We start from the raw sequence: 27,940 nt of genomic DNA, 5'->3' as shown, positions 1-27,940 counted from the left end.
ATACATCAAAGTTTGAGACTGTAAGAAGATAAACCGTGAACAACTTCAAGACTTATGATTTATTTTGTTTCAAGGCACGCCGTATTTCAGAGCTGCCACAAGGTGGAGACAGACAACAGAAAGTTGGAAAGTTTTCTCTTCGAAATTTTCTGTCACTGGAAGCATATGAAGGAGATGACTTCAGGAACAAGTCAGAAGCAATACAGATATACATCTATTCAAAATTTATTAATTTGAATATTCTATTCTATTTATCTTTAGAAAATGGAAAACTAATTCCTTTTTGATTTATATAATGAGTTGCAAAAGTTTATCTTAATGAAGTGGCTCCTTTGCAAGAATTTTGATTACTGTAAAATGTTAAATAAAAACTTTAAATATTCATCAATGTTGGATCCAATAATATTTTGTTCCTTAATTAATAAGTGATCAGATCGGACTCCTTGGTCAGTGCTTGGAGCTCAGGAGTTGGGATCGCTTTTTATGAAACCCCCATTAGATGCTAAGACCTCAGCTATGATCCCATTAACATTCAGATGTGGGCAACAACACAACCCGATGCCACAAACTGAACAAGAGAGCTGATATGCGGGCCTTTCGCATCATGTCTTTTCAGTTCGTAGTGCAGGTAAAGCCACATACCTCCCAGCTGCCACGAGGTGGAGACAAAGTACATCAAAATATCTTAGATAGTTCTACTTACCAATATCAGTAACAGCATCACAAGTTTATTGTGTCAATTCAAGGTATTCCCATTGAAATTTTGAAATTGTTTTAAGAATAACACATCCTTGGCATACAAGTTATTGTTTATTATTAGTGATTATATCTGTTTTAGGTAACAAAAGCTGGTTCACGTTTGAAAAACACATTCAAACCAGTTCAGAATGAGGCCAAGATCAGATCTGTGATGGGCCTTTTGCCCAAAGATGGGCCTATCTGCAGATAGATGGCAAAAAGTCTGTCTGCAAGGCAAAAGGCCTGCAGATAGGCACCAGTCTACTTGTGACTCCACAAGTAATTATAGACAGTGTGTGGATAGAAGATCAGATGTCATCAAGATTTTGTTAAAAAAATCAAAAATCCAAAGATTCGGTAAATGTTCAGAATTTGAAAACCATTCATAACATCTCAAGATTAGAAATCTAAAATTAAATTTGTAGGAAAGTCAGACAGTCCTGGATCACGTCTTTGAACAGATAACTCTTTGGTGGAGGGCTTGGATTTGGAACAGGTCTTCAATTAAGGCACTCACACAACACCATCTGTAAAACACTAGGAGGCAGTGTGATGCCACAAATCAAACCTACCAACAAAACCATAACACCTACTAGAAGATAATAAGACATGAAATGTTCTGCAAAGGCCAAATTAAGTTATATATTTAACAAAAGTCAATTCTTTAGCAAACAGGGATTTCTTTTCAGTTAGTTAACTGAAAAAAAGGCAGTTGCAGTGTGCAAGATTGATGCTTATTGTTTCCATTTGCAACTCCTAAAAAATGAACCTATATTGAACTCCTGTTAAAAGTTCATTGACCTTATGCAGTGACTGGTTGGTTTTACATAAGAAAGAAAGTAACACACACCTAACACACACTTCAGAAGTAAAGAGTCTTTCAGTAAAAGTTTGTGAACTAGAAGTTCATTTTTACCGGACACCTAAATTGTAAGAATTTTTAAGTTAAACATACAGAATCAAAGATGTGTCAATATTATGTTATATCACCAAATAGTTTAAATCCAAATAATTTCAAAACCAAAGTTATACTGCTATTTCCAGCTCAGTTCTGTTTACAGTGCAATACAGTCAAATGTTATATTTAATATTATGTCTGTTGGTAAAAAGTTCTCTGTACAGCACAAGAAAATACCAAAACCATTAAATCTTTTGACTTACTAAATTTGTGTAATAACATTTTGCAAGTGCTCCATTTTATGCAGAATGGGGAAAAAAAGCAAATGAAGACAGAACAAATGTATTAAAACTAATTTTATTATGGTAAATAATTCACACAGGTTATTGTCATGCCTAAACTAGTTAAATGGAGTCCTACAATTCTGATTGTATTTCACAAGAACTCCACAGTAAACTGACCCACTGACACAAATAATGATCAACGTCTGCTATTACAAGTTCTGGCAACATAAAGGATTTTATAGTTCTTTTATTTTTATTTCAATTAAAAAGAAAGAAAAAAACCCAATGATTTTAAAAACTGATGTTTTTCCTATGCAATTTTTGCAACTATTTTTTGTAGTTTATGTAGAATCTAAGGCAGTTTATGCATTTATTTATAAATCACGAATTAATTCTGAATAAATAACCGATTTACGTATTGTGCTCTGATCCTTTTCCTCCCAGACAAACCGGGTTTTCACATGACTGTCTATTATTAACAACATTGCTGTGCTCTGCCCAACTGTGAAATGAACAAGGTGCAAACTCACTGCGCTGGTTTTCTGACTGTGTGAATCATCCCGTGTCACAGTCAGGTTCTGGGCACACCTAAAGCCCGCAGGGCTTTATCAGACAGCTGTCAGTGTAAATGCCTAAACTATCAAAATAGCATCTATTCAATGTCTGTCTCGCTGAACGGCTCCTACTAGCTTGGTGGATGCATCCGTCCTCAGGAAACAACAAAGACTTCAGGGCAGTGCTACAGTTGTGTCTGCACATACAGTATATTACCTTTACAAAAGTCTTCATACCTGTTTCATTTTTTGTTTTGGGACTTTATGTAACACCCTCACACAAACTTTGAAACGAAAAGTGAGGGTGGGAATAAAATATAGATTTTCAAAAGCTTTTCCAGCTCAAACTCTGAAACTCTGAGTGATATTTTTTTTTACTGCTTTTGAAAATATATAAAGCTCAGTCCAACTGGATGGAGAGTATGTGAACATAAATGTTCAAGTCAACATTTATGTTCACATAATTAGAATTATGTTAGAATTGAATTCGACTTAGATCTGAATCTGAATATACTTTGATCTAAACCTTTCCACATAACTCTGGCTGTGTGTCATGTCTTATTGAGGTTCAATATTCCCCTGAAAGATAAATCTCTACCTCATTTTCAAATTTTTTGCACCCTCTGACAGACTTTCTTCCAGGAAGGCCCTGCCAATGAGGAGGTATATACCTTTATCCATCATCCAAACTCAATGAGATCAACGTTTGTGATTTGACTGGATCCGTGTCTTTTCATCTCTTAGTTTACAACTATATTTAGATGGATTTATTGTTTTGGGACATTCTCGCGATACAGGGTCCTGCTGTGCTTCAGCTACTTTTTTTTACAGATGGCCTGACATTTTCCTTAAGCATCCTGTGATGGATGATGGAATTAACGGTGGAATCTATTATAATTTGCTGCAAAGGTCAGAATGCAGCAAGACGTCCCCAAAACATGCCATTTCCATTTCCAGGTTTCCACAGCTGAATTGAATGGAAAAATGGAGAAGCAACATTTGGATTTTATGCTGCTCTAATCTGAAACAAACTTCCAAAAAACTGCAAAGCAGCCTAAACACTAGTTCCTTTGAATCAAAGTTAACAACCCACCACTTTAGAGTTGCCCTTGACTAATAATAACTGAAACATTTGATTTATATTTGCCTGATGATTGTGATGATGGCTTTTGAAAATTTTATGTTTATTGCTGTAAACCTCTTTGAACTGACCTGTTCCTGTGCTATACAAATAAAGTTGACTTGACTGGTGTAGTTTATTTATACTCAACATGTTCTCTGTTTTGTCCAGATAGACAAATTTTGGTCTCATCTGTTCAAAGAACATCATACTAGAAGTCTGGGTTTTTGTTTACATGCTCTCTGGCAAACTTCAGTCTGACCCTCAAATTTTTCTTATGGATCAAATGTTTATGCCTTGAAAGTTAGACTTAATCAGTATTTACAAGTCAGTACATTTGAAGGCCGTGTTGTAGATCCTGTGATGACATTTAAGGAGTAAGGAGACTTCATCTTGCTTTCTGCTTTCAGGGTGAACTTGTTTGAACTTTCCAGATCTGGGCGTGTCGGCAGCTCTGTTGAACGTCCTGACATTGCAGACTATTCAAAACAAGGAAGTTCAAGTTTGGACAAATTGTAAAAGGTATTTTATTCAAATTTTACTGTTTATTTATATTACATGCATTTCTCTGTGTTGTTGAAATGAATCTTAAATATCTCTACGCTCAAATATGCTTGAAAAACTGTAGGTTGCCTCATTTTTTTAACATGTCAGTACATTGACATTAGTGGGGTGTAACATGACAATGAGAAAAAGGTCAGGGGAAATAAATACTTTTACAACAAACTGTACATGCTCCTTCATTGTTACTACAGTGTTTCTAAAGTCAGATAATGGCATCACAGCAAATTTGTTAAATTTATCAGTTGCAGTCAGTCAGCATGCCAAGGTTTCAACCATGAATAACAAACTATGATAGCACAAAAGGGCTCTTTTTCCCAGGTGTGTTTATTCTTAGAATAAAAAAGTGTTGCGCAAAGATCATGTCTAAATTAAGTAACAGTTTTTCAACTAGTATGAAAGACAAAGTCTTCTCACATTTGTCTGTCTGCTTTTTTAAAGGAGGTTTGACATCATATCTACTTAATCTAAAACAACAAAGGGTGAAGAGATTAAATGTTGATTACAAAGCTAAAATTGCTAAGAAAAGTAATCTTTTTCACTAATAGCTCATCTCTGCGATAGACCAATACTTGAAATATTTTCTGGTTCAAAAGTAATTTAACCTCTTGTTCTATATCTGTTTAAAAAGAAGTTAGAAATTACACTCCTGCCTATTTTTTTTATCTTCTGAAATGATCATCTACAATTTTCTCCTCTATTCCTTTTATTAAGTTATCATTTAAATGAAAAGTACAATTTATCCACCTTAAAACAGCCACAACTTGAAGAATAAATAACCTGAAGACTTGATTTGACAAATTCTGACGTTATCCCTGGATCTTTCACGTCACAACTTCCTTATTGGACAGTGTGACAGTATTCTCCCTGTCACGCACTCTGATACTTAGTTTCTGTTTTTGTTTTGTAGGTTATCTTTCAGGCCTTCAGCATGATAATCCCAGAAGAATCTTCACTTATAATAATTATTGGGTTTGTTTTATTTTTATTTCAATTTCAGATGGAGGATTCTAACCATCAACTCATCTACAGACTCAGTTATTGTTTGGGCTTTTTATATTAGGAAGTGCAGTAAACTATGCTTTTAGGACTTTAAGAAAAGGGATATTCATAAAAGCCTAAAAATTAACTTACATTTACAAGCCTTCTTAGTAACTGTAATGAAGAGATCTTCATTACTAGGACTATTTTACTGAAGTCACTGTATAGCACTTTTAAAAGTACTTTTTGCACTTTTTTAACAAGCACTTTATTTAGCACTGTACTTTAAGCATAGATTTGTACATCAATAACAATTTGCACACAAGAAGTTTTAATTGTATTTATTGAGTATTTTTAGAGATTAGCATGTAGCCTTTTGTTCTGGGCTCTGCACAGCTGCTCCTCATTGACGAGTGAGGTGGTTGCCTGTGGAGGGAGGATAACTGTTACTCAGAGCAATGAGCTACTGGTGGGTAAAACTGAGCAAATGTGTTGTGCATAATCTGTTGGGTGTGGAGTGCTAATGTAGAGTGACTCACCTGTCTTTTCTGTGTCCTCTCCAGGGTGTTTGGACAAATACTACCCCGGGGGTCCAGACACCATATATAGTCTCCGGGAGAGGCCATTGAAAAGTGTGTGGGGGGGAATTGTTTATGGGTTTTGTGGTGTTTCATATGGTGTAATGATAAAACATAAAATATTTATAAAAAGTAAATGGAAATGTTTGTATTTAGTAAAAGGTATTTTAATTAAATAAGTGGATATTGATGAATTGAGATTCCCCTGTGAACTAAAGATGGTTTGGTCTGTCACGGTTGGGACTATTTAAGACTGCAGTTTCAAGTGTGAAGTGTTGATTTTATGTGAAGAATAAACCTGACTCTGCCTCAAAGCTTCATCCTCACTGTAAAATCCAACCGCGAAAGGCTACCTTGTTACAGTAACACACACACATGCACACACCCTCACAACAACACGGATGCCATAACTTTCTCAGGGACTAAACATAACAAAAGCTATCATGAGGGTACATCTGCTGCTTAGATTGAAGTTCTTGCTGGCCTTGTGCTTAAAGTTGTGACTGACAGCTTTTGTTTTTGCTTTTTTGTCACATTCTCATGTGACAAGGACCCAACAGCTCTGATTGTCACGCTTCTTGAGTTACACCCTTGACCTTCTGGATGCCTCTCTTGTCCCTCCCGCATGTTCATCCACGCACTGACTGCATGACAGGGGTGTTTCTGAAGTGTTTCTGCCCTCAGGGTTGTCATGTCTTAGGTCTACAGTATTCCAGGTATTTCAGAACGCACTCGTCCAAAAAATTTTGGCACGACTGGATTGTAAAACACACACAAGCAGAAGACTCATACCGTCCTTACTTGAGCCGTCTTGTTCACCCGTCGGATAAAAGAAAGATAAAGTGATGGACAGAACTCAAAATACATGAGAATCTGGAATTGAATGCAAATACTGAAAATGGGGAAATATTCAGGCAATTCCTCAAGAAGTTCAAAAACATCTGCTATAAGGAAAACATAAACATAAAAGTTGATTGACTTTTTCCTTCCAAACACTGGACAGCCATATAAACAATGTTTATAGACTATTTCAGGTTTGTCAGTCATTGTCTATATTTAGCCCAGAAAAATTTAGAAAATGTGACTTTTTTTCTAACTCAGTGGACCTCTCTGAATTTAGCCTACACAAAAATGTTAAAAGTCAAGGTTGGGCAACTGCAACCACTTTCAACCATATTTAAACATTTATGTCTTTTCACATCTTAGCCACAATTTCATCCTGTTTGGGTTGAGTCCAATGTCATCCTTTTTACTATGCAACAGTAATTTGCTTAGAGGAGTTTAAGTTACTTCAGTTGCTGATGCTGTTTTCACTGAGATCCTAAACACAATTCCAGTACTTTAAGAGAAGTTGCAACAGTCAGAGGCATATAAAGACAGCATGTAAAATTGTTAGAGATAGTGGAAATTGGGAAATTTAAAAAAACATTTGGTTGACTTTGTGAACATCGGCATATCAATCTATCCAAAGTGACAGAAGTCAAAAGGTGTGCCATCTCCACCCATAACCAGATCAATCAAATACAATCCAGTTAAACAGAATACAATTGAGTCAAATTAAGTTTAAGATTGCCACAATAGAAAACAGTTGCTGTGCATCTAAGGAAGCACATCAGTTTGAATCAAGTCACTGACTTTACCTCATCCTGAGCAGGTTTGCGCTGACAGTAAACAGGAACCCTTCTCTTTTAGCAAGAAGAACCTAATTGTGAAGTAGCTATTTGATGTGACTTAGTGGGAATTGAAAATGCAGGAAAGAGACACAAAAGCCCCGTAGAAGCACTGGTCCAGGAATAAAAAGAGCCAAGTGCAGCAAAGAATCCATTACTGGTTTTGTAATGGCAACAGCAAATTCTTGAATTGATTTGTCCATGGATCATACCTGGTTAAACACGGAGAACTGGGCCAAGTCTATCATATATAGTTATTGAAAATTAAGTTGATGGAAGAAATAGCTCAACCGATAGCCAATTGCTGGAGGGAGAAACTGGTTAAAGATAGAAACAACACATCATCGAGATGTGACATCACAAACAACCAGGAGAGTGGCTGCTAAGGCAATGCAAGTTTATTTGAATAGCACCATTCATAAGAGATTAAACTACAAAACAAACTAAAATCCCTTGACATAAAGAAACTTCTGTCTTCTCCAAATGTTAAAGTGATTTTTCATTAAATGCAACCAGACCAAACCAAATACCAAACCACATATACCCTGTGCTTTATTCCAGTTAGGAATACCTACAAATATCAATCTTAGGCCAGATATTCCAAATTTATCAAGTTCAAATTTGACAGTCAATTTCCAATCAATTGGAAATTGATTGTCCAATTTCACAATCAATATCCATTCTGTACCTTATCTAACATCGGCTTATCCTGTTGCTTGGCAGATAAATTCACTGTTATGTCACTTTGTGGGTTCCAGGTAAACTTGACGATGAGCTACTTTCTGTTAGAAGGGAATGACACTCCGGCACCTTTCACCATGCGTCAGTCATAATTGGAAAATGCCACAGGAGATTAAAGAAAGCTTCTGTTGTCAGGCAGCCATAACTTTGCACCTCATGACGTTTTCTAATCAGATTTTCATTATGAAAGCCAAGCAAGCATTCAGCTTTCCAATAAAGGCAACCCTCAAAGCTTAAGTTGAATTTTGTATGTTATATCAAATAATAAAAATGCCAATCAATTAAAAAAAAACAACACACTTGTAAAACTTTAAATACTTAAAAAACACATTCAGTTAAATATAGCAGAGCTCTACCCCACTCCACCACCATCTACTATTGTAATTGTTCAAGATCTGTGAGGAAGTTGTGGCCTAATAGGAAGAGTAGTAGCTCTATGCAATTACTTTTGAATGCGGCGTGTGCAACTTACCCAGGTCTTCCGAGTCATACTCTCCGCACCCTTCAGACGGTTGATTGTTTGGGTAAATTTGGACAACCCAAAACACCTCATGTAAAGTCATGAGTCATGCTCACTCAATTTTGGGTGCAGTCTCTTGCGCTTCTGCATGCTTAGTTTATATTTTGCGATTTTCTCTTGGTTTATATGGGCAATGGACACAATGAAGTGTTACTGACTTTTCCCCAGCCGATTAATTTTCATGTAAATTGGTGCTGACTGGGATTTACTTCAGTGGCTTGTCATTTTGCCAATTTTCTTCCCGTTTTTCACCAGATTTTTACCAATGAAAGTCTCAAACTGCTGGCAAGGACGCAAAAGACAATAAAAACTTCCTTTACTAATAAATGGTACATTTCTACATGATTATTAAAATGCATTTCAAGCAAAAGCTTGCTCTACATTTGCAACTCTAGACACAAAGCAAAATTGAGCTCGTTCCAACTGATAAACAAACAGTGAAGAAACCTGTGATTAAATGACTCATCTAAGGGGTGAATTAAAACAGACAAAAATTATTTTTTGGCTGCCACCAATGGGATGTGAGGTACAAGGAAGTCTGTCCCTGGAGTACTGTGACGCACATCGACTCATGGGAACATGCAGGAAACCATCTGTGTTTTCGGCATGTCTTTGTAATGATTAATGAACTCCATAAATGTTTCTTTGTGTTATTCCTTGAACATGCCTGACATGGTTTTTGAACTACAAAGCAAACACCAAGGTGTTCTTGTTCTGCAGGTCTCTCCACACCCAGTAATAATTAGCTGCCCTTTTGTTATAGGACAAAACATGGGGCAGAGGTAGTTTTAAGAGCATTAAGGACAACTAATTAAAACCTGTTTAAAAGTCAAATGTATTTTCCATTAGTTACCAGGGTATCAAAACAGATCATGGTTTGTTTTCAAATTAAGTAAGTTATTTCCATCCATCCATCCATTTTTTAGCGCCCTTGTCCCTAGTGGGGTCAGGAGGGGTGCTGGCGCCTTATTTGATCTCCCTATATACAACTTGTGAATAGTTTAATTATATTTATAAAACATTATCATCTTATTCAATCCCTTATTATTCTAGTGCTGTGATTTTAGATCTTGTAATGTTTACCAAACAATTATCTTATCCACTTACTTCAGCCATCTGAAACCGTTGCACCAACAATGACGGTCTTTTTCAGTTAAATTGTCCTTCGTATAATTTAGGATCCAAAACCAATTTACTTATTACAAGATTTCTGTGAGTTTTTGTACATGGATGTGCGACGTTGGATTACTTTTAAAGAGATATTTTTCTGGTGTCACATCTAAGATGCCCTGCTTAATGCTTAATCCAAGAGGACAGGTCTTATAATCAGTTTTTTTCGAGTGACAATAACTGGATGATGGTGTTATATAAAACACAATGAGAGCTCTGTAAGCAATCACTGTGATTGCTTACAGAGCAATGCACTGGAATAAAACGGGAAATCCTTGCAAACAAAAAAAATCCGAAAGACCTGAACCTAAAGTCAACCATATTCTCAAAAACACAGTTGTTGGTCATTAATGTCTTTTTGGCTACTGGTGTGTGAGTTCACTCTTTATCTTGTGCAACCTTACCTCCATATAACTCTTCTACAATAAATGTACCTTGTATAAAGTTCATGAAAGAACAATATCAGTAATTTCTTTTGTCATAACTTCACTGTTGCACTATAATACGAACAACGAACCATCTTTAATGGAGGGCGTTTTCAGTCAAATTCTCTTTTGTATTCACTGATTGAAGCATTAATTGATTTAGTTTAAGAGCTGCTCATTAATTTATGTATCAGTATTCACATGCATGTAGCTAGAGGTATTTGCATATAGCAGAGTATAAAATGCATACCATACAGTCTGCTTTTCACAAAACACGACAATCAATCAAAAGGAAAATAAAACCGGTTTGTGAAAGAGCAATGTGTGTGTGCGCGCTTGCGGGCGTGTGCATGAGGGTGTGACATCGCATAACATCTAAATTGATGTGAATGTACTGCCAGGTTTCAGTCTTGCAGATTTTTCGGAGGGGCGTAAACTTGTTTCTTTGTAGGCCAGAAGGAGGAGACATAAACGCAATAAATTCTTAGCAGCAACACTTTCAAAGTAGCTTTAAACTTGAAACTGGATTGAAAGAAACAGCTGTTTCATACCTAGAGGTCTGATAGTCACTCTTCTTGTAAAGGCTCAATAAAATATCAGTGGCAATTCCTGCACACACACATACGCACACACTTTGCAACCCAATAAAAGGAGATGTTTTTTTACCTGCACTTAACCAAAATGCACAAATATCTCAGCAGTTTATATTAATACTGAAATTAAGGAAGATTATTGGCAGACATGTATCTTTACTCAGTGGTAACCACCTGAAATTCCAACATAAATCAAATCAGACTTCCTCAATAGCATTCCCAATAAGAAAGACATTCCTTACCACCATGATGACGCAGATGCGACAAAGTCAACAAGAATGGAAGCGTCGTACCAACTCTTTCTTCGTTATCCAGTTGGCATTTAAGACATATAATTTGTTGAATTATTTAATATTCGACTTATTTTAGAGGTGATAAAAGTAGAAAAAGGAAATCAAAATCTTTTCAGTCAAAGAAAGTGTTTTTGCAGGGAGGACTTGCAAAATAAAAAGTAGATTGGGAATAAAATTGGTAGGACAGGCGAGATATTACTTCAATGTTTGCTAAAGAACATTGAAGTAATATCAATAGACTAAATGTAACCCCCACTAAAGAGACCTAAACTGGAAGGAGTCACTGGTGGTGCAACGTTTAATTAATAAATTTTTATTCAGATATGGGATTCATTTTACATACTGCGAGATACGAACAAGGGAGGCCAGAAACTGTGATGACCAGTGTTGTAAATTCAGCAACAGAAGTAATTTCTTGATCTGATCAGGGTGCCTCCTGTGAGTTTGGAGGTTTTTCCCAGTATACCCATCAGCAGGTAGCAGACACTAGGTCAAACCTCCCTCTCCTCCCCGATTCAATCTCCACCAAGCAGAAAACAATGGATACATTATTTTTCCCCAACTTCCTCTTACCTGTTCATTTGCACGAGGTTTACTTTACTTTACTTTCATCTAATTTGCATTGCTCTTTCGATTTGTTCCTTGTGATAGCTGCTTCACAAAAACAATTCTGCCTCAGCTTCTCAGTAAATAGATGGCTTCTGTTGACTGAATGCGGGCGCAGAGTTATTTCTGGGCAGTTCAACAAAAAGACCAAACTGATGAACGACTAAAAATAAAATAGAAAAAATGTTGACGGAAACTAATCATTCATTCCTGGAAACATAAAAGCCTAGCAAAAGACATTTAGGTATGGGATGAATTTTGCTATCAACCATCTTATCGCATTAGCAATGCCCTTGATGTTGAATATCAGGGCCGAAAGAAACTACAGTCATTGTTGTGCTGTGTGTTCTCATGGTTACCGTGCACAATAACTAGCAAGTACAGTGTGGATTGTGGATGAACAGGAAATATGTTGTTGCTCTATTACTTATCTGACAGTAACATCTAAACAAGGTTCCAGGAAATAGAAAATAATCTTACAGATGACTAATTGCAAAAACTCTCACACTGATAGCATGATTAGTGTTCGGGATTTCTTGACATGAAGAATAATGCTGGATTAAAGTTTCAGCACAAATCAGTGGTGTGAGGAAATTGCTGGAGATGGCTTTTCATTTCAGACATTGATTGGCTAAACATAGAATCATTTAACAAACTTGTCACAATATCAACATCATTAAAATTTTGAAACCAGAGATTTAGGGAGGCAGAGAAAGACATGTTCTATAGTGGCAGAGATTACTGGGTAAGTGCTACAACCAGTACCATCATTAGCCAGTAGAGACAAATATAGTGAATAGAAAGTAAACCCAATTTCATGTTTTGTATTTGTAACGATTTGTGAGATATGCACAGATGTTTTTTTGGACAAACTTTTCTGTGCTGTGTTTTGTGCACTTGCTGTTAGATTTAAGTACATTTAAAAGCTGTTCAAAATCAGATAATTTTCAATTAGCAAAAAAGATCCTAGAAGTGACTTAGATTCCCACAGAGACAGCATAGGATATTTATTATTTTATAGAATATTTTAAATTCTTCACCACCCTTTGAGGCATAAAAATACATACTCTTTAAGGCTTGGTATAGTTTTTTTTTTTTTGGCAGCAAAGTGACAAACCAGTTCTCAACATTGTCAGCTCTTTTGGCAGGTTCCATTTCTCTTTTTCAAATAAATTTTAAAATCCAGCGCTTAATGTGAGAGCATGAAACAAGTTTTCTCTGTATGTAAATCTGCTGTTACATACAACGGTCAAAGTTTTTCAATTTACATATGTGACAGTATGCAGTGAGTCGCAGCCGCTGGAGCTGTTAAGGCAGGAAGAACAGATTTCCGGAAAATGAACTTAACTCCGTTGTTGTTGTGTTTTTAGTTTTGTTGAAACTTATCAGTGAACTGGAGATTTTGTCAAGATATTGTATCAGACTGATAAAAAGGTGAGTCTAACCTTGTGTAATTTATACATTTCAAGCCTCATGATAAACTTTGGGTTTGCGCAACTCACTTCTCGATTTTCTTGTCTGTCAGATTGAGCCTGCTCTGAAATTTGTACGTGTTGAAACTTGCAGGAAATTATTATTCAGAAGCTTATATGCGATGGCTTCATCAATCCTGCAGGAGAGAACAAAATATAAAAACATTGTATGTAGGTGGACATGGTTGGAGAAGAGGGAAAAAAAAGATGAAGACTAACATTTTGTAGAAATTTCTAGCAGTTACCATTGAAGGCTGCTGGTGCTGCGATTTGTTTCCTGTTGATTGCTCAAGCAGAGCTTGCTATGAACAACTTGTACTTTTCTTAAGCCTTTCTAAAAAAAAAAGTGTCTTTAAGTGTGAGGGAGTTCTCAGATCACCAAACCTGTTAAACATCCCACTGTGACCTCCACATTCAACGGCACAGCCAAAGTTCCTCTCAACTTCATGATCTCACATTCCAGTGGCTCGTTCTTCCATTTAGAAAAGCAACAGGAGGATGTTGAAAACTATTACAGTCGCTGGAAGTTCATTGCCATTTTGACTGTGAGTTGAATAACTCAATTTACCAAATGAATAGAATAGAATAACTTTATTCATCCCAGCAGGGAAATTATTTCGCAGTTACAGCAGCATAGAGACAAGATACACAACAACCACCACTAGTAGCAATTGTAGACAAAATAAAAATAAAAATAAAATATAACATGCTGTTAATATAAAAAGCAGCTTAGAGCAGTCCTTGCAAAAATTCAAAAAATGCAGATACAGTATGTATATGTGATAGGTATTTTCCTTTCGAACCTAAATAAAAGAAAGAACCACAGACAACGTATATGAATTTTAACGTGGAGCTTTTGCAAAAGGGAAGGCTCTGAGAACTCTTCCTCCGAAGAATCCACAGAGCATTCTGGGCTGCCCTTACAACGGCTCCTGTTTTTATTGTCAAATAAGGACAGGCAAGGGGGCAGTCAGGAAAAACAACAGAGGTCGTAAAGCTTCTAACCCAAACATCTAACAACCCAGGTCCAGATTTGATATCTGATCAAAGGTCTGAGCCCGGTTCAAATCTCGGTCAATACTGTCAAGAAAACAAAATACGACTGCTCACAGGTGGTTACTAAATTAGGAGGTGTTCTTGCAAAAGGGTTTAAAGTCTGAGAAACTCAGTGTTATCTATTTCTCGTAAAGTTGAACAGACAGTAGTGACCTCCAGGTCATTTAAAGAAGAGAACACTTTAAACAGAAAATCACAAAGATCTATAGACTTAATGTGAACTAGAGTAAGAAAATAAAATGATAATACCAAAAAATCTCCAACAATATGTAAATATATGTACAGCAAGTGTAAAACACTTGCTGTACATATATGAAATTCATATATATATATTCATATGTATATGAATATATATGAAAATGAAACACATTCTATAGATTAATAGATTAGATTAATAGATCTATAGATTAATTACACATTTAAGTTTTTATGATGATTTTCTACTTATAGCCAATAAAAGCACGAACACATTTAGACATAAATAGATCTTTTATTCTTTTAATTTTTCACTTTTGAACCATATGTTGATATCAGAAGTCTTTTCACCTATTACATTTCAGCAACACTTACGGAATAGTAAACATTTTTAAATAAAGACATCCAGACTACTAGCATGTATTTTCGTCTTTGATTTTTTAACCACATTTAGACATTAATACAGTTTTATGAAGACATCTCACCTTTCACTGTTCCACCACATTTTAGGATGCCATCTCATCAAAGGGTATATTGCACACAACTTGGGCTATAGGATTACATTTTGACAAATTTGAGCTGCAGTTTAACATGCACGGTTAAAATTTCCTAGGCCTTACAATATTTGTTCAGGCACTTTAGTGTAAATCTTCAGTCATCCAGGATATGAGAGTCAGCTGAGTTTATGTACAGGGTGAAGAAACAGACGATTCTAAGTTTCACATATTTAAGCATATTCTAGATAAAAGAAAATGCACATCTAAGCAATGTCTCAATAGTTTGTACCCATCTTTATGTCTAGAAATATGGAATTGCCTACGTCGTTTTTCTGAAAGTGCAGACTTCTCTGTAATCTATGTAATCCAGTCATTATTACCCTGACAGCAAGTACAACATTTCAAAAGATAAGCTACTTTTATTTTTCAGCAGAAAAATTCCAGTACTTTCCATGATTCTATTCTTGTGAAAGTACACATGTTCGACAGAGGAACTCTCCGGTAGCTAAATTGACACTGAACGTAATCAAAGCACTTACACATCATGTCACTTTAAAATATAGCGACTGAGACAATGCTTACATTTGTGAGTGATTTGCAGACACGTCTTCTTGTCGTTAATTTTCAAGCATGCATCTGAAGAATATCGGTTTTTGAGGTGTAGAAGCCCGAGGCCTCTTGCTACTACACAGAAACAACTGGTTTGGCTCGTCCTAAAAAAAGTTTTGTTGAGCATTGAGAATGAGGACTGAGGAGCAAAACAGGATTCAGTTTTAGACAGAGACTAATCCAGTCAAATGATGAGACACCTTAAATCAAGGTTACTGATGTTGGATACATAGTTCACCAGAAAAAGAAACATTCAGACCTACATGCTGTGAGAGAAAACAGCATCTACACCCAGATTGTCAATCCAGGACTGAGTGGTTCGTTTAAACTTTATGAGAAAATGAAACATTTTGTTTTGAGGACAATCACTATAGACAGTGAAGACAGGTGGATTGAGACAGAGGTGAAGGGAACAAGAGCCTGACTCTGACTCTTCCCCCCATGCAGCTCCACAAGCTAAAACTCCTTAAAACACGACAAGAAAGGAAGTTGGAAGGATTGCTGTGTCATTGATTAATGAGAGTTTAACAGCCCTATAAGTTTAATTGTTCTATAAATAAAACTTCTGGAACTCCTAATCAGATGAAGGTGAAAGATTTTCTACCTTATAATTATGAGCTTTACTTCTGGCTTTGAGAGCCTTTGGCAAGATTGCAGCTTGTTTTGGTGTCACACTTGTGTTTATTTATAACACACAAGGTTAAGATAAAGAATGCGAACTTTCTTAGAAATAATAACACATACACTGATTTGCAAAATGAATTGCTGTGGCAGGTAACAAAATGTACACACCTCCTCTTTCTCAAATCTGCTTTAGAATTTGTACCTATTCAATGTCGTCAAAAGTGATCAACGCTAAAGAATCTGCAATTCAAAACTTTTCTTCATTGATATTTGCTTAGGAAAAACGAGTTTCACTCTGATTAATACTTGATCTAATAAACTATAATACACCTTTGCTATTTGTGATACCAGAATGAGGAACTTTGAAATGTAGAACAGGAAGAAAAATGCTGCATGTTTTGAATATGTCATTGTATAACAATGAAGGAAATAAATGAGCTATGAACATAATACTACCAAAATCCCAGAACAGTAAGGTTTGCTCAAGGAAGTTCTTAAGAAAACAAACGAGAGAAACATGTGACTGCTAAGCTATTACAAATAGCATACCATTTGTACCATTTGGCTGTACGGCCTTACAGTATATTCTTCTGGTGCTCATTGTTTGTTTTTTTTTTTTTTTTTAGACGGGGACTCTGGTTCCCTCCTACACTCTAATAACATCGGTGACTCTAAATTTGACCTCTACATTTTGTTTGTATGTTTGAATAGAGAAGGCAGGTGCAGACAATAAGTCGGTAATCCTTTTTGAAAACTGTTGACTCTTCAAGTGTGCAAGTTGAATCAGTGGATTATAACTTTAATTACAGTTGGCTTCACCCAACATAACCTGTGAAAGTTTCCGCCATGAACGTCACAATTACAATAGAGCCAAACCCTTCAGAAGCAATTCCAACACCAGCAGGCACCATTCCACACAATACTTTAAACAAAAAGCAGCAATCATTGTTCCACAGAACAGACAGTGTTCTGTAATTATATAATTATGTCTGGCTGTTGTTAAAGTTTAACAACCATTGTATTCAGAAACAATAATTTAGTTCCTTTAATTATTAGGACCTACTGTCTACAACGGTACTGGTAAACTTTAGTTCAACAGTAAATACTGACTTCCTTAAAGCACTGTTGCCAGTAAGATGCGAGATTTAGTTTTGGTTATTGCTCATACTGACCAAGATTTAAATTGCTTGGTAAGCTCACAGACACATTGGACGCTGTGATCATTAAAAACTACTGGATAACTTTTGGCCCAGAGATGCTTAGATTCTCAAAGTGAAACGAAAAACCAAAATGAAAGAATTTAGGTAATATGTGACAAAATTAAATATAAGATCGGATAGACTTTTTAAAAAGCATGTGACAGGCTTGGAGTGACAAATCACTTAAAAATGCCATTGAATTTTCTTTGTCACAAACCAGACAAGAGGAGTGTAAAGTAAGTACGCAAGACGTTTTAGAGTAGGGAGCGTTTGTCTGTCATGGAAAAAACATTTGAATTTATTCCTCTGTCATTTGCAGACAAAAAGAAAAGATAACCATCAGCTGCCACCATGAATGGTGGATTCCTTGTGAACTTGTTGGCAGGTGAGTAATCTAGTGCGTTAACCGTTGGCACAGGTTTAGATACTACACCAAAGATTTGGAAAACTGATTAGAGCAAAAGATAAATAAAATCCGGCTCGTCAAGAACCGGATGCCCCTGGTTTTAAAGTAGCCCGACACTTGTAGTTATCTTTTAAATTATTCTTCGTTACCATTCTGCAGGTTTTCTGAAGGTCATTCAAAGTTTGCCTTTTGAGAAGATGTTTTTTTGTAGTTTGTTTGACATCTGAATATGGCTGATGGACCATTCAGGAATAGCCTGGCCATTCTCTTCCTGTGTAACTCCGCTCAATTACAATTTCGCTGGGCTTTCTCCCATTGACTTCATAGTGTCAAACTATCACATCACAAGCATGACGGACTAGTTTAAAACTTGTCCGTGCCTCCAGGAATTAATTGTTTCTCAATATCCAAGAGCCCAGACGAAGGATGAGGGTTTGATTTTTACCAGGCTAATTCAGGAATAAAAAGCCTCCTGAAGTCTGACTGAGGAGTGCTTTGAAAGAGAACTTAGTCTAGATCCAATTTCAAATATGAATTATAGATGCATTTTCACCAGCTGCCAGCTGCTGTTGTGAGACAGTTGGCCAAAGAGACAGTTGCTTAACACCAACAAGGTGATTCCCAAAGAGCTATTACGGTAGATAAAAATCTGTAAAACAGTTGACCATCAAGAGAAAGAAGATGTTTTTTTTGTTTTGTTTTGTTTTTAAATTTCTCTAAGATATAACTTTCAGTAGCCAGGGATATTGGATATGTGTGATGGAAAAGCAGACAACAAACATCATCAGACATTAATTATACAAGATTTGGTGTCATTGTATGTCTAGCTATGAACTTTTACTTTATTCTGTAAGAATGAAATGTAATATTACTCATATCATGTGTTTTCTTTTTCATCACAGACTTTTGCATACACACAAAAACAGAGCTTTGTCCCATCTTTCACATATCAGCCTCATATTGCTTAAAATAATAGTTAATATTTAGATAAATGTTTATCTTACCTGACTACTCTCATATATATTCTTTCCATCTTGCACAGCTATCTGCATAACTCACAGAGTGAGTCTACAAACCGAACCTACACAATTAAATATTAGTACACCAACAAACAGCACTATCGGAAACACAACACAATTTTATGTTGGAAAAACAACAGTGTCATCAGGGAAAATCATCACTAACAACGCTTCAGATGGAGAAAGCATCATGCTTTCTACACCCAAGACAAATGCCCAAGAATGTTGCAAAACCACTCAGTCATCTGATTCAGAAACAAGCCAACCAGCCTCTACATTTTCTGAGGGGAACTCATCATTTTCACGTCAGACTCCCGCACCAGCTGAGACTGAAAACATCTCTGGTACGACGCCATCGAATGCTCTGCAGACTTCAGGCATCAAAGGTGGCAACATACCCACCGGCATTTCTTCACCATTAGCACAAAGTGAGACGTCAGTAAGGACGCCCACACAAGGATTCTTGGAATCACAGATAAACGAGCTTTTAACTACTTTAACAGACATGCCTGGAAACATACAAACCAACATGAAACCAACCAAAATGTCTACCCAGTCACACACAGACAGAAAAGAATCTGATGCGACAAAGAGCACTACACTTTTAACAACAATAAACACAGTGGTGACACGAAATACACAATCAGGGCAAAAAACATCATCTGAGGCAAGCCCAATGACTGACTATAAAGCTCCAACAAGCTTCACTGTAGTTCCAGGCACAACAGAACCAACTTCAATCAACAGACTTGATTCTGAACCAAGTCAGAATCAAAGCACTGATTCTTTAAAGACTGACTCAGCCTCAACACAAGGCTCTGCAGGAACCACAAAACCAGATATGTCTACAACGGAGACGCAAATGGAGTCTACAGAACCAGCTACTTTACGTGCACTAAAAACTGAAACATCTACTGCGCATTATACACAGACACAAATTATGGAGGACATGACAACACCTTTGCCGCCCTTATTAGAAACTTCTGCAACAGGAACAACCAGAAAGTCAACATCTTCCCATCCACCTGTAACACGAGCAACACGCAGTGAATTACAAACATCAATGAAGAATAATGTAAGATCTTTCACAACACATTTTCAAAACACGTCAGAACAAATTACTGTAAATGTAACCACTGAAACACAAACTGCAGTTGCAGAAGCAAGTGAAACAGCTGCCCAAGGTTTGGAGACTTCAACAACCTCTGAATCACTAACAACACAACTTCCCAAAACTTCAAAACAAACTGCAGCCTCTATCATGGATTATACATCTACACTGATAGCAAAGTCCACAACATCATTCAGTACAATATCACCTCCTTCTGTAATTTCTACAAAAGAAACATCTGTAAAAGGATTATCTTTACCTCAATCTATTACAACACCATCCACAACAGATATTGTAGAACCAACAACAAACAAGCAAGGCAATGAAACAACAAAATTAAAAAACACCTCAGAACAGAATACTTCAGATGTAACCACACAAACACCAGCTGCAAATAATACTAAAGCATCATCAACAACAAAAATATCAACTGTTTCAGGAACTGATTTGCTTTCTTCATCACCGCTAAATGCAACACAAACTTTGACTGAAGCAATACAACCAGAGAGTCAGAATAAAACTGCAACATCGACAACAACAAAACAAGAAAATACAACAGCATCAACAAAATTTTCGACACAACCCACAACTGCAAAACAAACCATTGGATCCGTAACAATTCAAGGAAAAACAGACCGTGAATCGGCGTCTGTGTCAACCAGACTCACAACCCAAACCGCAGGGCCTCTGGAAACTGTTGGATCTACAGGGCAAACAAAATCTATGGCGGCAAGAACTCAGACATCCACCAAAGATAACACATCTACACTGTCTATGAAGTTCACAATAAGCTTGATTTCACCTCCAAGTGTGACTCCACAAGGATCATTTACAACACAACAACCCACAACTACCATGCAGACTAATCCATCAACAACAAATAGCAGAACAACTGACAATAAATCAGTCTTTGCATCAACAAGGCTGAGTACACAAACTGCTCAATCTGTGGAAATTAATCCAACTACAAAACAAACACAATCTAGTCCAATGGCGACAGTCAGTAAAATATCTATGCAGATGGTGGAGTCCATGTCAACAGCCTCCACCCAAACATCACCTCCATCTTTAACTTCCACAATGAACAAACCCGTTCAGTCAACACAATCCACTCCACATGTAACAAGATCAACAGTAAGCACTGTTTCATTAACAACTACCAAACAGGATGAAGAAACATCAAAATTACAAAGTATATCAAATGTAGCAACAACAAAAATCTTAACAGAAGAAACAACAGAAACATCCTCAACAACTAGATCAGAAAATCAACAGAAAATGTCATTGTTTACAACAAGAAAATCATCAACATCAGAAGCATCAACAACACAACCCTCAAATGCAAAACAAACTGTGGGATCAACAATGACTGAAGCAAACAAAGACAGAGGTTCACTGACTGCATCAACAAGACAAACTGTGACCACACGGGGAATTGTGACAATAACAGAATCAAATCCGTCAACAACTGCAAATCAAGCATCTATTACAAATCAGACATCTACTTCAATGGTGAATGTAAAGGCAACAGGATTGATGACAACATCGTCTACATCTGTTACATCTAAAACAGAAGGAACTGTACAGTTAACATCTTCACCTCCACCCCTTACAACAAGATCCACAACAGGAACAGAAGCTGAAATACCAACATCAAAGAAATCAGACAAAATATCATCAACACAAAGCACCTCAGCGCTAAACCCTTTACATGTAACAACTGAGACACAGACTGCAGCTGCAGAAACAGGATCATCAACTGCTTTCAAACAGACTGTGTCATCAACATACAGTGAATCAGTGTCTGATCACAACAGAAGTGTATCAGAGTTATTGCAAACATTAACTCAAAACACAGATAAAACAACACAATCACAGAATGAGCCCACAACAACACCACAACCTCTAATTACTGGATCAACAAGAATTCAAGAAAACACAAACAGTGGATCAGATTCTTTCTCCACAATCGACAGAAAACAAACTACAAAGACTGTGGAAACGGTGCCCATTGCAACACAAACAGATTCTAGATCACCGACAATCATCAAGAAAATATCGACCACAACTGCAAAGCAACCTGCTGGATCTGTAACTCAAACAAGCACAGAATCTGGATCAATCCCTGTGTCAGCAAGACTCTCAACACACAGCACACAACCTGCAGCATCAAAAATACTCAACATATCTGCAACAATAGACTTGTCATACATAACTGAAACGCTCACTGTTGCAAAACAAACAATGGCTGATCAAAATGAAAGGAGTCAAACTGTAAATGAATCTCTGCAAAGTTCAACACTGAAATCAAAAACTCAGGATAGACCTTCACCGTCTGCAGCAGACAATTCAGGTTCATCGACAACATCAGCAGCTTTTCCAACAGAACAATACAAAGCACTTGGATCAACAACAGTTCAAACAAACGCAAAAAGTGAATCAATTCTCATGTCAACAAGACTTAACACACAAATGGCAGCAGATGTTCAAACTGAAACATCTAGTGTATCTAAAAATGAAACTCAAGCATCCATCACAAATACAGATACATCTACACAAATGGTGATGTCAAAGGCTACAACCGCCAAACAAATAACAACAACAACAACAACAACAATTCGAGGAAAAGATGTCAGTGGACTGGTGTCTATGTCACCTGAAACAGGAACCACTTCACTGTCAGTAATATCCTCTACATCTGTTACAAGACAATTCACCAAATTATCAAATGCTACTCAAACAACAACTAAAACAGACAAAGGAATGTCATTAAAAACTCCAGAGCCAATTACATTAAATTTGACACCAACATCTCAAACTAGAGCTGCAGAAGTAACCAAAACAACAGAATTTGAGACTCTACATGAAATGGAGTCAACATCAATAGCCTCAACAACACACCAGCCAACAGCTACAAAGCATGCCACTGGATCAGCAACAGGTCAAGTAACAACATATGGTGGATCAGTGCCTATGTCAACAAAGCAAACTGTAGGGTCTGGGACAGCACTGCATGCTGCAACACAAACACTATCTAGTCCATCTACAAATGCAACTCCAAAGTCTACCACAGATCATGAGACTACAAATGTAATGGAATCCATGTTGACACATGGTGGATTAGTGTCTGGTCAGTATGGAGGTGAATCCATGGAGTCCATGGCAACAGGATCCTCAACAATATCTCCAACCTCTCTAACTTCGACTGCAAGAACATCTGTAAAAGCAACATCTTTAACTCCATCTATGACAATAAAACCTACAACAAATACAGTAGAAAAGGCACAGTTACAAAACACCTCAGAAAAAATTACTTTAAATGTAAAAGGAGAGGCACAGACCACAGATGAGCAAATGACCAAAACACCAGCAAAAATTGAATCATTCACTACGTCAAAAGAAACGAAGGGGTCAACTAAGGGTGGATTAGTGGTTACACAAACACAAACAATAAACACTGTTTATGGACAGCAAGAAATATCAACACAAATTTCAACCTTGAGAACTCCATCAGTGGATTCACAGGAAACATCATCATCTGCAGTGACCAAGTCAGAGAAGCCAACAACATCAGCGCCACTGACAACACAACAAACTGCTGGAACTACAACAACTAACGGAAACACAGACAGCAGATTGGACTCTGTGTCATCCAGACCCACAACCCAAACAGCAGAGTCTGATAAACATACTAACTCAAATTCAATAACGACTTCAGCTTCGTCTGCAACTTCTACAACTGGTGCAAATGGAAAGTCTACAGTATCAACTCTATCTGTATCAAGAAGACTAACCAGCTCTGTGGTAGCAAATACCCAAGAAGAGACAGAAAATACAAAATTGCCAACATTTTCAAGACAAAGTACACAAAATGTAACAACCAAAATTCAAACACCAGAAAAAGAAACAAGCATAACACCTGAAACAACTAAAGCTGACACTCAGGATGAAACAAAAACCTTAGCAGAAGAAACAACAGAAGCATCCTCAACAACTAGATCAGAAAATCAGCAGAAAATGTCATTGTTTACAACAAGAAAATCATCAACATCAGAAGCATCAACAACACAACCCTCAACTGCAAAACAAACTGTGGGATCAACAATGACTGAAGCAAACAAAGACAGAGGTTCACTGACTGCATCAACAAGACAAACTGTGACCACACGGAGAATTGTGACAATAACAGAATCAAATCCGTCAACAACTGCAAATCAAGCATCTATTACAAATCAGACATCTACTTCAATGGTGAATGTAAAGGCAACAGGATTGATGACAACATCGTCTACATCTGTTACATCTAAAACAGAAGGAACTGTACAGTTAACATCTTCACCTCCACCCCTTACAACAAGATCCACAACAGGAACAGAAGCTGAAATACCAACATCAAAGAAATCAGACAAAATATCATCAACACAAAGCACCTCAGTGCTAAACCCTTTACATGTAACAACTGAAACACAGACTGCAGCTGCAGAAACAGGATCATCAACTGCTTTCAAACAGACTGTGTCATCAACATACAGTGAATCAGTGTCTGATCATAACAGAAATAAATCAACTTCATTGCAAACATCATCTCAAAAGACAGGTGAAACAAATGAATCAGAGGATCAGACTAAAGATGCATCACCTGCAACGAACAAATCAGAGATTCCAAAAACACAAGAACCTCCAATTATTGGATCAATAACAGTTCAAGAAAACACAAAAAGTAAAGCAATATCCCTGTCCACATTTGACAGGAGACAAACAGAGCCCAATGGCACACAAACAAATTATACTCCACCAACGACCATCAATCAAATGTCTATCGCAACTGCAAAGCAACCTGTTGGATCTACAACAACTCAAGGAAGCGTAAACTCTGGGTCAATCTATATGCCAGCTAAAAAATCAAGCATAACACCTGCAACAACTAAATCAAACACTCAGGATAAAGCAACATCATCCGCAACCACCAAATCACAGACTACAACGACAGCAGCAATTACAGGAAAACAACCCACAACTACAAAACAAACCATGAGTTCAGCAACAACAGCTTCGTCGAGGACTTCGACAATCACAGCACATGCAGTGACAAACACAAATTATGACACCTCATTAACAACCGGACAGGTATCACCCACAGCTTCAACACAAAGCATTGGATTATCAAACCAGTCACCAACACAAGTTATAGAGAAGACTACAGGGAAACAAGAGGCAGGACGAACAACGGGACATATGGGAACTACAGTGAACACCACACCACACACCACAGCATCTTTAGTTACATCTCCTCAAGAAACGACACAAACAGCTGCACACACAATTACCCCTGAGGAGGAACCAGAGACTGCATCAGGTATGTTGGTCGCAAACATTTCCACCGATGACCAAATTACTACCACAGTCATACCAACAGATCCAAATCAAACTAATGTCTTTCTTTCTTGTGCTTCTGCAGCAGCATGGACAGCGGATCAGTACTCATCCACACTGCAAAGTTTAGAATCTTCCAGTTCGCAACAACCTCAAAGTGTCTCATTGGTCCCAGTTAGCACATCAAGAAGCACTTCAGCTTCAGTCCCAGCGCAGAGTTCATCCCATTCCACAACGGAAGAAGCTCATTCAAGTACTTCCCCTCAGGTTAACGGGACTGCAAATATGGAGAAGGCTACAGTAAAATCCACACCAGTTGAGTATGGAAGCGCAGATACAACAGACTCCAATTTATACACATCATCAGCTAACATCAGGCATGCAAACACAACACAACTGGAATACGATGCAAGCCCTTTGCCTGTTTCTCGAAACAGGACTGTGTTTTTCAAATACAGTCCTAGGGTTGTTATTGTGAAGCCTTTAGTCTTTGATTATCCAGTTGTGGAGCGCATCACGTTTTTATCAAATGATACAGACAAAATTGATGGAATGACAAACTAAATAGTAACAAGGTTTGCCAATAGTACAAGATGATGAAAACAACATGGCAAATTACTTGTTAAAACATTTGTCACATGTTGATGTAAAATAATTTTTGGGATAAAATTTTACTGGGGCGGTTTCTTACAATCTCTTTTGTTCTGTTGAGATGTTGCGACTGTTCGGGATTTTAAAATTAGTTCAAAAGAGCAACCTAAATCTGGAGAGCCAATAGGTACACTCGAAATAAAACTTGATGTGGGCATTTTACAACATGTAGGCCACATCCAGCTCTTTAGTTGTTCAAGACTGGCCTGCAGTGGTTAATAGATCTGCAAAAATGCAATAAATAAAATAAATAACGTTTATTTTGTACTGAAGTCCAACTATGTGTATTATTTGGAGAATCCAATCCTTATTTCACTTTTGTCTCTGTCTGCTACAACAGCGTCCGGTATGTGCCAATGTTCATTTTGCTACCAAATGTAAAGTTTCTTCTATGTAATTACTGCACACATACCATCATCACAACATGAGTGTTAATACTAATAATATTTCAATTGTCACGAATGCGCACACTGCATATGACATTCAGCCTGAAATAAATGTGACACAGGGAAAAGACATCACAATCCAATGTACCTAATATACCTAATACTGTATAAAAGTTTGGTTTCTGACACTGCAGTTTTAGATTACAACATGTTCTATTTTGCAAAATATGTAAAAATCTGAGATAGCTGGTAATGGGACATTTCAAAATCTTCAGTGTAAAGCAAAACAACAAACTCCTATGTAAAAAGGTAATGCAGTACAACAGGAACTACAGTCTGACGGTGAATGTCGCAGCCTTTCGTTCCAAAAGAAAAGCAAAAATAAACTCCAATAAAGGCTGTGGGTGGTAACGGGTGGTTTGGGATTTGTACGCACTTTTACTGATTCATTTATTGTTAAAGTTGAAATAAAAGGTCTTGTAACTTAGTTGAAATAAAACATGTTCTCGATTTAATGTTCAAGTGTTCAAGTGGTCAAGTGTTCAAATGTTCAAGTGGCCAAAAAATCATTCTCCAAAAACCTCCTGTCCACCCCAGACATTCACCAAACAATCCACCAAACAATCCACCCAGCACCCAGCACCCGGTGTGTTCTTAATTGCTCAAATTGGTCTAACAATTAACAATGTAATCTAAATAATTCCAAATATAAAAATGAATTACAAATTTTGAATCTAAATTAACTTAAATATATTTCCACTACCCAAAGAACAAAACAAAATTGGTAGAAATTATAAACTACAAAACTTTTACATAAATGGCCACGACAGTGAAATTTGAGGTTGTAAAGTATAAAGTATTGTCATTTTGTTTGTTCAACATGTGGATAACTGTCTATGTAAATAGTTTTACAACCAAAACACAGCAAATGTGCCATTATTGGTGTGGGAGGTAAACAAATCTTGTTTTTAGTTTCATGTGATAGCTCACTTCATCATTTGTCAGAACTGTTTTAGAAACAAGATTTCTTTTTTTTCCCACTGTATAACACTTTAATCTGTTATTGAAGACATCAAGAGATTTTTTTTTATTATTCTTTTACATTTTCTGTCAATGCTGTGTGCCGTGGCAAAGTGGTTAACACTTTAACTTTTTCCAGAAAGTCTTCGACCATCAATCTGTTTTTTCTCTTAAAGTGGATTGCACCCAGGCAATCTTTGTCATCTGGATCAACAACATGAAGTCTGGTGTATCTTTACAACTAATGCATGGTAACCGGTTGGCCTCCGTTTTTTCTTAAAGTAACACATGATATTATAAAGCTTGGGAATCATTGCATTTTTCAAGCAGTTTTCAAAATAACATCTGGGGATTTGTAAGGTGAAGGAAATAGCAAAATTCCATTTTAAAGGTCTAATTACAAAGTTGCACAACATAACATTTAAAAATCTTAATGCAGATGTTCAATGCAGACCTTATGTTCTAATGTGTGTCTATTTTTAATAAAAACAATTGCTCCCAATGTCTATATTTGTTGTGTTACGCTTCTTTCAGGTTTTCCTTTAAAGTAGCCACTTTCCTCCTATTATGTAATGCCCCCATCCTCCATC

General features: G+C 36.9%; 1 protein-coding gene and 1 long non-coding RNA gene across 3 annotated transcripts; one reads left to right on the top strand and one right to left on the bottom strand.

The window, feature by feature from the left end:
• Nucleotides 1-5,126: 5,126 nt before the first annotated feature.
• On the bottom strand, nt 5,127-6,495 carry LOC114157062 (uncharacterized). Its single transcript, XR_003598083.1, has 2 exons — nt 5,676-6,495; nt 5,127-5,562 (listed from the first exon to the last, which is right to left on the bottom strand). It is a non-coding gene; the product is annotated as an uncharacterized LOC114157062 (long non-coding RNA).
• A 6,467-nt stretch (nt 6,496-12,962) lies between these two features.
• LOC114158028 (serine-rich adhesin for platelets-like) lies at nt 12,963-26,222 on the top strand. 2 transcript variants are annotated; one of them, XM_028039335.1, is made up of 4 exons: nt 12,963-13,166; nt 17,704-17,769; nt 18,833-25,276; nt 25,382-26,222. In XM_028039335.1, exons 2-4 carry the CDS (start codon nt 17,736-17,738, stop codon nt 25,855-25,857), a joined length of 6,954 nt encoding a protein of 2,317 aa, XP_027895136.1. In that variant the 5' UTR covers nt 12,963-13,166; nt 17,704-17,735; the 3' UTR covers nt 25,858-26,222. The 2 variants fall into 2 exon arrangements, with proteins under 2 accessions (XP_027895136.1, XP_027895135.1); XM_028039334.1 differs by having other exon boundaries at nt 12,964-13,166; nt 25,379-26,222.
• The last annotated feature ends 1,718 nt before the right edge of the window (nt 26,223-27,940 follow it).

The sequence above is a fragment of the Xiphophorus couchianus genome, chromosome 14 (assembly GCF_001444195.1).
Source record: "Xiphophorus couchianus chromosome 14, X_couchianus-1.0, whole genome shotgun sequence".
In the NCBI taxonomy this organism is placed as follows: Eukaryota; Metazoa; Chordata; class Actinopteri; order Cyprinodontiformes; family Poeciliidae; genus Xiphophorus; species Xiphophorus couchianus.
This window is presented reverse-complemented; position numbering and strand designations above follow the sequence as displayed.